General features: G+C 49.5%; 1 protein-coding gene across 3 annotated transcripts; it reads left to right on the top strand.

The window, feature by feature from the left end:
• The first annotated feature begins 252 nt into the window (after positions 1-252).
• LOC102378992 (C-factor-like) lies at positions 253-9,551 on the top strand. Of its 3 annotated transcripts, none has more exons than XM_025192558.1 (6): positions 254-553; positions 1,157-1,208; positions 2,792-2,937; positions 6,541-6,699; positions 7,156-7,275; positions 7,941-9,551. In XM_025192558.1, exons 1-6 carry the CDS (start codon positions 413-415, stop codon positions 8,052-8,054), a joined length of 732 nt encoding a protein of 243 aa, XP_025048343.1. In that variant the 5' UTR covers positions 254-412; the 3' UTR covers positions 8,055-9,551. The 3 variants fall into 3 exon arrangements, with proteins under 3 accessions (XP_025048344.1, XP_025048343.1, XP_006036356.1); XM_006036294.3 differs by having other exon boundaries at positions 2,792-2,979; XM_025192559.1 differs by lacking the exon at positions 6,541-6,699 and having other exon boundaries at positions 253-553; positions 2,792-2,979.
• The last annotated feature ends 998 nt before the right edge of the window (positions 9,552-10,549 follow it).

The raw sequence follows: 10,549 nt of genomic DNA, 5'->3' as shown, positions 1-10,549 counted from the left end.
CCGGAAACCCTGCACAGCATAAGAGGGCCCCATGAAATGTACTTAGACCCATCTGACCTCTGTGGTTCCCTGGCTGCCTTCCCACATCTTTGTTCACCTTGTATTCTGCACATTAGAGCCCCTCCCTTCTGCAACTGTAGTGAGTGGAGCAGAGCTCCTCCAATCCCCGGTGGCTTTCAAAGCCCTAAAGGGAAGTTCCACTAATCTCCTATTGATTTTTGCCCTTTGCTGTGACGAAGCCAGGCTCCTAGCCATAAACTGTTGCCAAGAACCCTTGATGTAGGAGCAGAGAGCTGGGGCCCTAGAGCCAAGTGCTTATGCAACCCCAGAAGAAGGCAAGTGGGTGTTATAATTAGCATAACTCTCAGTGCTGAGAGTCATTGTGAGCTGGGACAGAGGGAGGTGAGGCAGCATGGCTGGGTTTAATGTCCACAGCATTCTGGTGACTGGAGCCAATCGAGGAATTGGCTTTGAGCTCGTCAAGCAGTTCCTGGAGAGATCAAACCCACCTGAGAAGATCTTTGCTACCTGCCGGAACCCAGATGGAGCACAGGTGAGAATGGATTATGCGGAGACTGAGTTTGCTGAGCTGATGAGGGAAACTGAGCAAGTGGGCTCAAACTTGGCAACACCTAATGTCAAGGGTGACCTGTCTGAGCAGGGGGGGACTTCACACCCTGCTCCTGCCTCAGCGGCTGCCTTAGATCTCCCAGCTCACCAGGCAGCCAACGTGAATGGGAGAGCTGGAGACATGCTCTGAGCTGGATATGGGCAAACTTTAGCATTCAGTGAGGGAGAGGGCATGTGGTCGGGTATATTGCTGATACCTACACAGCCTGCATATGCTTTCTAAAGAATGATCAGGCAGACAGCTTGTATCTGATTCAATTGCACTGAGTGGGACAAAGGTGCTTTAAATGTGCAGGAGATGAGAGTCATCCTGCAGGACCCAGAAAGCCAGGGCAGGGGGCTGCATGGGAGGATGAGGAGGGTGGGGTGGGGCACTTTGCACAGCCAAAGTAATTTCGATAGTGACATTGTCCCAGGTAGATTCTGGGAGCTGGACTCTTCCCAGACTAACCTACCTCTCCCACCCCAATTCTTACTGTCCCTGCTCTGTAAGTAGTCAATAATCATTGTCTTTATTCTCTTTCAGGAATTAAAGAATTTGGCCTCCAGGCATCCAAACCTGGTGATAGTCCAACTAGGTAGGTGCTCCTGAGGTTTTCTCGCTTGAGGTCACCTTCTTCCCTTGGCCCTGGGAGGTGGTAAACAGAAGGCCTCCCAGCCCACTTCCTGGTGTGGGGAGGGAGGCAGGGCAAATAAGAGTGAGAACCATTGCACCAGGTCAAACTTCTCTGACTCCCCAGATCCGTAGGAGTGAGACCACCATGGGAGGCTGAGAGAGCACCAAGAGAGTGATATTATATGGAGGGCCAGTGCAGAGCAATTCTAAGCTCTCATGTGGCCAGGCAGGCCCCTGCGGGAGGAGAGTCACATGTGGTTCCTGGAGTTGAAAATCATCTGGTGGCCCAATGGGCCAGACTGGCTGGGGCTAGCAGTCTGTGATCCAGAGCCCTGTGCCATGTATGAGGCCATAGACAGATCATACTCTGCCATGTATGCAACCCATTGATTTTGGCAGGAACAGGCTATTCCTGCTGGGTTAAATATTTGTGTTGGAGTCCAGTGACCAATTTCATAACCAGGCACTGCTCTTTGTAAAAAGGTGGGCAGTCCTGCTAGCCCTAGGGATGCTTCTGACATGATGCAAAGAGTGGAACAGATCCTTGCAAAGGGGCCTTGCAAACAGTGCCAAAACTGCTACACTCCCTGGGTTCAGTTCTGACTTTGTCTGGCAGCTGGAAGGCTCCTCCTAGTTCTTAGAGCCAGTCAAGTCTCAGACATAAATAATACACTGTGGGCAGGGCTCCTCAGTGTGGCACAGCTTGCTACAAGATATTGCCGTTTGCTCTCAACTGAAGTCGCATGCAGTGAAGGGCGTGTTGTGCAGCTTGTATTTGTGATGCTGCATAGCAGAGGTGCCAAGTACATGGTGCCAAGTACAGGTGCCATGTCCATCATCTTAGCCTTCCTCCCCACCCCTCCAGCAAAAATAAAAGTTGGCACCTATGCTGCAGAGATATTCTCAGACCAAACCTCAGGGCTGTTTGCTTCTGCCCCAGGCTTCATGCTGTTGATGGCACTCCTATGCCCTTAGAGTAAACGGTATCTGAGAGCTACTGGCAGAGTTTAAGGAGAGACAGATCTAAAAGCCCAGTTGGAATATCTAGTAGCATCCAGCTGAAGGGGTTGAAATATTTTGAATAAAAAGGTTTTTCATTTTAAGACAAGCAGTTTTCAGAATTGAACAACTTTGTGCACAACTACTGGCTTTTTGGAATAATTTTCCCTTCTGCTCATTTGAGGTGACATTATTAGTGGATGTTTATATTGCCATAACTATGCAGATCTTTCACGTTACTGAAAATCCAGAGCTGGTTTGATAAAGGACATAGAGCTCTTTGGAAGCAGGGGGAATGGAAACTCCCTGGGCACTGTGAAGGTTTCCCCAGACAGTTGATTTAATGTTTGACTCGGTCTATGGAAAAGCCTGGGTGAGAGCCTCCTCCAGCCCTGCTCTGAGGCAGGGGCTAGTGCTCACTCCCCCTCCCCCTAGCACTCTCACTCCCACACACAGACCAGGCTAATGTGGCCCCTGGGAAAGTGTTATGGGGAGATGTGAGGGAGAGTGAGTCACATAATGTGTGTCCTCCTCCCTCCCCTGTAGAAGTCACTGACCCAGTCAGCATCAAGGCGGCAGCAGCCAGAGTTGAGGGGCTTTTGAAGGGCTCTGGACTGAACCTGCTGATAAACAACGCTGGGATTGTGAAGACGACTACCCTAGAGGCAGAGACGCCAGAGTACATGTCCCAGGTATATGCCACTAACACGATTGGACCCCTGGTCATAAGCCAGGTAAGTGTCCTGATAAAGATGACATCATTAGTTACACTGGTGTGTGTGACTGAAGACCTCCCTTTCCTGCAGCACTAGTGGCAGTCTCCACAGTGGGGTCATTGCTGGTGAAGTGTAGTGTTCAGACACTTGGGGATTTCAACTCCTGGCAACTTGACCCAGCATACCCAGTGCTATCCCCAGTAGAGCTCTGACTCTGGATAATCTGGCTTCTAAAGAAAGGGTAGGGTGGTCTCTGGCACATCTGGAGAAATAGTCTGTACTAGGAAGATTGGAAAGCAGAATGCAGAGAGGTTTTGTATAACACATAAGTTGCTTGTTAGCTTCAATCCTCAGCTCCATGGCAGGTCTAGATCCTTCTGCTCCCAAGATCTCAGCTTCTCTTTCAGCTTTGTAAGGCATATAGGGTGCATCTATACAAGATGCTAGCTGCACAGTAGCCTAATAATACTGCACAGTAGCATACTGGGCAAAACTTGTGCTAATACGCTGCTGTGCAGCAGTATTAGGCTACTGTGCATTGAGTGTCACTAAAAAGCTGTGTGCCAGCGCTACTGCGCAGTAGCACGAGTTACTGTGCATTGATTTGGTACTTGGTTATGCAAGTACTAAACTTAATGTGCAGTAACTACGGTGCATTAATGAATGCATAGACACACCCACAGTCTTATTCATGGCATTTTCTGGTGTTAGTAATTGAACTGACCAATTAAAGCTTTTAGAAACTGGTCTATAGCGGCTTTTTGCAGAAGAGGAGGCATTTTAAATTTCTTTCTGTTTCTCCTCTGCTCTAACCCCTGCCTTCTCTTCCACCCCCAAGCACCCTTGTCATATCTCCACTGTGAGACTCCTGTTGTTTCAGGGTCTGAATGGATGGGTGTGGGAATTTGTGGGAATGTCCTCTGGTAATGAAGTACCAGCTTGGCACACGTAGCAGATGGTGTGGGGATGCAGCACCTCATCCTGCTGGTCACAATGTTCTTTGGAACAATACGTTTCCCTACTCAGACTCCAGAAAACTCCATACTCTGTCCAGAGACTGCAAGGCCTGCCCATGTGCCAAATTCTTGCTCTGCTAGGTTCTGTATTGTGGGCTGTTCCTCAATGACACAGTCACTTACTAGTCCTCAAACAGCTTTTCTGCACTCTTAGATCTCCAGAGCTGCAGTTTTCAATTCTCTCATTTTTATACTCATGCAACTGCAAGAATAACCTGCTCTGGGCTTTCAGAGAGGTCTGAGGGAGTTAGGCACACAACCACTCGAATCCCTGCCACACCTCATGGTAAGTTCTCTCACACCATTCAGTAGCTTCTGTTTATTGGCAGGTCTGGGTTATATAGTTTTCCCTTTCTACCAGCAACCCTGATTGTCCTCTGGTATAAGGCCTGGGATGAGGTAGATAACTAGGGACTTGTCTATGCCAATGGCTCTCAACTTTCTGGCTCTTTGGGCTAGATGCATGGCACAGAGCTGGTTCATGGGCTGGTGGGGTCGGCATGCCAGGTCAGCCTGTGGGTGCAATCTGGCATGTGGTGACATGTCTTCCAGCCTGTGGGCTCCCTACGGGTCAGGAATGTGGTGGCGTGGGAGAGGTGGCAACTCTGATTGATATAGGCCCACTCTGGAGTGCTGCCATTACTCTCTGACCACCAAATTTCCACACCCTTGGGGAGCCCACAGGCCAGATGACCTCTTCCCTCAGGCCAGATTCAGCCCACCGGCCAGAGGGTGAGCACCACTGTCATGTTCCAGATGCAGACATACATGAGGAAGCCAGCTCTGGGTTCATCTCTCACTCCCACTCTTGAGTCCTTGGTCTCTGGCATGTATTTTGGGATAAGCCTGGAGCAGCCTCACTGGTGAACTTACAAGTTTGGGCTCATTAGAAAATGGTGTTGGGGGTTCTGCTTAGGCCCCTCAGTGCTGGCACTTCCCTCTCGGAGGGGCAGGGGAAGAGAGCATCAGAGGAGACCAGAAGGTAAGTGGTGGTACAGGCTGTGCTGAGCTGTAGCTGGGCAGTAGAATAACCTGCTTTAATGACCACTGAATTCTGCTCTGAGATCTTCGTGTTGATGAAGAGGACATTCTGGTATTGCCCTCTGTGAGCTTTCCAGCAGCGCAGTTCTAATTCCCTCAGCCAGTCTGTTGGCAGCTGGATGATTGTTTCTGAACTGCTTGGAACCTCTCCATCCTTGGTGTCTCTTGGTATAATTCCTGGTACGAGAAGGAACTCAGAGACCTTGAATAGTTCTTGCTTGATGTCCTTTCAGTCCCTGTCACTGTCTGTTCTTGCTGCCTTCACGTGGCCATCACTACATTTGATTTTCTGACTTGTAGTGAGCTCTGCCTGTTCATTTGGACAGTTTGTGAATTCCTCCCCATAGGCATCTTACAGGGTTCTTCTTTGTAAGAAGCCACTGCAGAACACTTTAAACTTCACAGCTGGTAAATGTAGGCAATATGCTTTGAAGGCCTGCCCCAAAGCCAAGCACTTCTGGGTGTTCCTCTGTCAGGACAAAGTTGGCAGGTCAAATGGTGTAAAATTTTGTAAATGCCTAGAAGCCTATAAGCCTCAGTATCTCCTGCAAGTACATGGCCATGTTCCAGTTCTTAACAGCATTCGACTCCTAGGGTGGAGGCTCCAACTCACTAACCACAGATACTGCATAGTGAGTCTCCTTCCAGATGTGAAGACATGATGGATAAAAATCAGTAAGATCATGTAACTTTCCAAGGATGTCTGAGCTCTCAAAACGTGGGTCAGATAATTTCTGAACCTTTGGACATCCTTCCAGATCCTGACTGGAGTAGACTTCCAGCAAGAGCACTGGGGACAACAATGCACTAACCTAACAGTCTCTTCAAACCACACAATCTGGTATATAGAGGTTTCCCTTCCTGCTACCTATGGTTTTCCATTGGGATTTTGAATTTTTTCAGTGAGAATCAGAAGGAAGCATCAGGAGGCAAGGCAGGGGGGACCAGCCCAGACAAGGTGGAGCAGATGATGATGAGCCTCTTCCCTTACCTGTGCCTGGAGGGAAGCCCTCAGCCACATGGTTGCAGAGGCTGCAGAAAGTATAGTAGTCACACCTTGCCATCGCTGGCCCACTTTTCACTCACTGCTCTTTACCACCGAGCACAGTCCACACCACACCTGCCACCTGCTCCAGTACCCAACCTCTGAGTACCTCTTCACTTCACCCCAGGCCCACCCTGGCTTGGTCTCTGCTGCCATGCAAAGCACCCATCCCCACCCCCCACCACCACCCTGCACACTCATCTGCTCCATACCCCATCTCTGTGCGTAGCTTGGGAAGAGGGGCTTGGCAGGCCAGTTCTGGCTGGATTGGTCCCAGGGCTCCTGTGGACAGCAGATGTGGAAGAGGAATTGAATGGGTGTGCTATTGCACCTCTGTAACCTCTTGGATCCAGCCATGGGAGCAACTGATGACTAACACAAAGAGGTGGATTCATCACTCTTGGAGGTCATCTGCCTTGTGACAAGTTGCTTTCTTCTGAGCTGATTCCTTGGGCCTCTTCTCTCCCCTCTTCCCAGGCGTTCCTGCCCTTGCTGAAGAAGGCTGTCCAGGAAAGTGCCCAGAAAGGGCTAAGCTGCAGCAAGGCAGCCATTATCAACATGTCCAGTGAAGCTGGCTCCATCAAGAATGTCCTAGCTTGGGAATTTGGGCAAGCTGTCTCCTATCGCTGCAGCAAGGTACAGGGCTGGCTCAGTAGGGGATAGGCTCACACCACTTTTTGGCATGTTACATTTCAGGAAAAAAAGATCCCCCACCACTGCCTTTCCATACCACTCTCAACCAATCCACTTGGCTCCTCCTCACTTTCTGGTTCCTGTTATGTGATGTATGGTCACCTACTCCTGCCCACTCCCTCTCTGCCCAGCCATGTTGCCAGCTTGGCAGTTTTGTTGCTAAGTCTAGAAGGTTTGGGGATCTCCTAAATGCCTATAAATGCACGTACAGCAACTGGCAGTGGCTCAGTAACACTGTACCATGGTTAATGTGGGAGAGAATCAAATACTGCCACTAGCACTGGTCATCCCCTTTAGCCCACCCTTCTCTCTCCAGCATCTGACAGTGCCCTGGGAAGAAGGTCATTCTCCTTCCATGATGTGCTGGTGTCTCTGCTTATAGCAATGTCTTACTTACAGGCTGCTCTGAATATGCTCACCAAGTGTCAGTCCTTGGCCTACAGGGAACTGGGGATCCTGTGCATCGCTCTCCACCCTGGCTGGCTGCAGACCACTATGGGGAATACAAGCGATTACCAGGCAGGTGTCTCACTGGGAGAGATCCATCATAGCCTCCTTCGAGGAAACTGGTGTTTACTCTAGGGGTCCTAGTTATACTGTTCCATACTGGTCCCTTGTTCTCCTGTTCCATACTGGACTGATGGAGACTCCCCAGGAGCTCCCTTCCCAAATCAGCTGTTGGCAGCATTCACTTCCCCAGGGATTCAGTACTATATCTTTAGTGTTGACTCCTGGCACTACTGATGTCATGGATCTGCCAGCTCTTGGCAACATAGAACAAATACTGGCAGAGTGGCAGCCAGGGTGATCTAGGTTTGGTTGGAACTGGTTATCCTGGTCATCTGCGTAAAAGTAATTGTCTTTGGAGATGCAGTCCTAGGTCCCTGCTCATCACCAGAGGTCACAGTAACTAAGGCTCAGCCATATTCAGCCTAGGCACCAGAGAAGGCAGTGATCTGGGCAACCCCACCTCTGGCATCAGAGATCACAAGGACTATGGCAAATCCAGCCACACCCAGCCCAAGCACTAGGTAACACAGTGGGTAGGGGAGATCTAGTCCACCCAGAACTAGCATCTAGGTGCATGTTAAACTGGGAAGAACCTGCCCCAGCATCTGTACACAGGAAACTGGACAGGCCTCAGGGCATGTTTCTCTCCTTCACTCTCCTTTGTCCCTTTGCAGGCCCCAATGACAGTGGATGAAGGTGTGCGAGGAATCATGAACACTCTCGCCAAGCTCTCTGAGAAGGAAACTGGAGCCTTCATCAACTGGGAAGGGAACCTTCTTCCCTGGTGAGATGCTTGCCCAGCCACAGGCCAGGAGCCCTATGCCAAGGCATTCAAGTGACTAAGCAGTCAGGCCTACTTGTGTCTTTAGTAAACACCCTATTCTTAACATGCAGAACCACCTGAGCCCTCCTCTTTGTTTCCTGGTGGCATAAGTCATGCTATTCATGGAGTTTCGTGGAGTCTAACCAGTGTGCAATGCACTATATGGAAGATAAGTGAATGCTAAGCCCTAGGGGGTGCTTGTACACGTGACAATGTCACGATATACATGTGATAAAAATTTCCCTTTGTGTGGCTTAATGGCATCACACATTACATATACATGAGTTTTGGGGGGTTTAAATGAGTTTGCATTGTTACAAATTAAACTACATCCCGATGTAGTTTAGTTTGCATTGTTGCAACTTGGAACATTGCAGCCATTAGTCAGCTCACCCCCTGGCCATGAGGGAGATGGGCAGGCTCTGCAGAAAAAAAGGATCAGGCCCCTCACCACTTCTGCCTTTAGCAGGCTCCTGCGGCCGGCAGGACACTTGGGGCTGCTCAGGAACAGGCTGGCTTGCCCCTGGGGCAGTGTGGGGCGGTGGCAGGAGGGTGGCTGGGTGTGCTGGCAGCTGGAGAAGGCGGCAGGGACGGGGTGTGGGGCTGCCTGAGTGGGCTGCTAGCTTCCCTGAGCCCACCCGGGCTTCCAGTGCCCCATGCACCATCCCTGCTGCCTTCTCCAGCCACCAGCCCACCCAGCTGCCCTCCTGCTGCCTCCCTGTACTGCCCCACGGGGAAGCCAGCCTGTTCCTGGTTGGCCCCAGGCGTCCTGCCAGCCTCAGGAGCCCACTGAAGGCAGAAGCAGTGAGAGGCCCAATCCTTTTTTTTCTGTGGAGACTGCTTGGCTCTCCCATGGCTGGGGGGCAAGATGACAGATTAATGGCACAGATTAATGGCCCCCTGGCTGTGGGAGAGGCAGGCAGGCTCTGCTGAAAAAAAATTAAAAAAGGATCAGGCCTCTCACTGCTTCTGCCTTCAACAGGCACCTGTGGCCACCAGGACAATAACATATATACAGTGACAGAAACATAAAATCCGCAGTTTCAATTAAAAACTCACTGTTTCAATGTAGGAGGTTTACAATACAACTCTAAGGACTAAAACCCCATCACGCTTACAAGCACCCATAATGCCTAACAGGTTTCATGGGCTCTCTGAAGTTGTTAGGTAACCAAGTTCTGCTGATCTGTGGTATGTTATAGAGCTTTGTAACTTCAATTCTTGCTGCCCAGCTCTGGTGAACAGAGTGAGAATCAGCTAGAGCTGTTTGTCTTCACTAGAGTAAAACTTCCCTGCCTTGTCCATGTAGTTGAATTAAACTCTCAGTTGTTCTATTGGGAACTCTAATTTTAAATGGTTTAGATTCCCAGGTAGGAAATCTCAGGACAAACTGTAGCAGCTTATATGCTATGATGTAGAAGCACTTAGAACTGGTCACTGAATAAAGATGATCTCTTGCAGATGTTCTGGCTCCAGTGTGGTTACTGATCACCACATCAAGCAATTTTTTCTAATCAGGCATCTCTCATGCTTGTAGCCCAAGCAGAGTCATGAGTTTTTCTAAGCTCTGTCTGCTGCATTTTCTAAAAACAAAAAATCTTGACTCTGCCCTCTCCTTCCTGTTTGCATGGCTGGCCAGCTGAATCTCTTGTAGCTGCTGCCCCTGCCTATTAAAAGACACATTAGGCTGATCTCAAGGGGGTACCATGGGATTTGACTCAAATAATTGATCCTCATTATCTACAAGGTACCTTGCAACCACTACATATTGGGCTTCCTGTTCCCACCAATACGTCCATCACTTTTTTTCCTTTTCTAATTTGGGGCAGCAGAGATGGGATGGGCTTCAAAGCTTTAAAAACAGCAAGCCAGTAGCAAATCTAGCAGTGGGCAAGTGATGCCCTGGGCTCTGATGTAAAAAGCATGCCAGAATAAAGGGTTTTGGGGGGATCTGTGCTACCGACTGTGTCACCAAATCTACCAAGGTAAAGATGCATCAACATATAGGTATTTAGAATTAATTTTATGATGATGATAGAGACACTGGTAGGCTTTCAAACTGCTTTAACACTGTAGATGTATCAATAAAACATTGCCCAACTGATTGCTGTCTCTCTGTCTCTCACACCCTCTCCCCCTATATATAATAGTCTTTTAGTTTTAATTGTGGAGAAACATGGATTTCGGGGTATTTTACAGAGTGACTTTGGGATTTTTTTTTCAGGGATTTTTTCAGTTTTCTTAATAGGGAACACCAGAATTCCTGCTAGGGAGGCCAGTGGCAGGACACTGCTTGCTCAGAGCTGGTACCTTGGACCCAGCTGGAGGTGGCTGACCTCCTGGCCAGTTGGGGCCAGGAGGACATGCTTTGACAGTTCAAAGCAGGCCACCACACTGGAAACATCTTCTGGGCAATAGCTGCTCAGATGGCCAGGCAGGGGCACACATGGCAGTAATGCC

The sequence above is a fragment of the Alligator sinensis genome, unplaced genomic scaffold (assembly GCF_000455745.1).
Source record: "Alligator sinensis unplaced genomic scaffold, ASM45574v1 scaffold1181_1, whole genome shotgun sequence".
Lineage (NCBI taxonomy): Eukaryota > Metazoa > Chordata > Crocodylia > Alligatoridae > Alligator > Alligator sinensis.
Note: the sequence above shows the minus strand (reverse complement) of the source record. Positions and strands in the feature narration are given on the sequence as shown.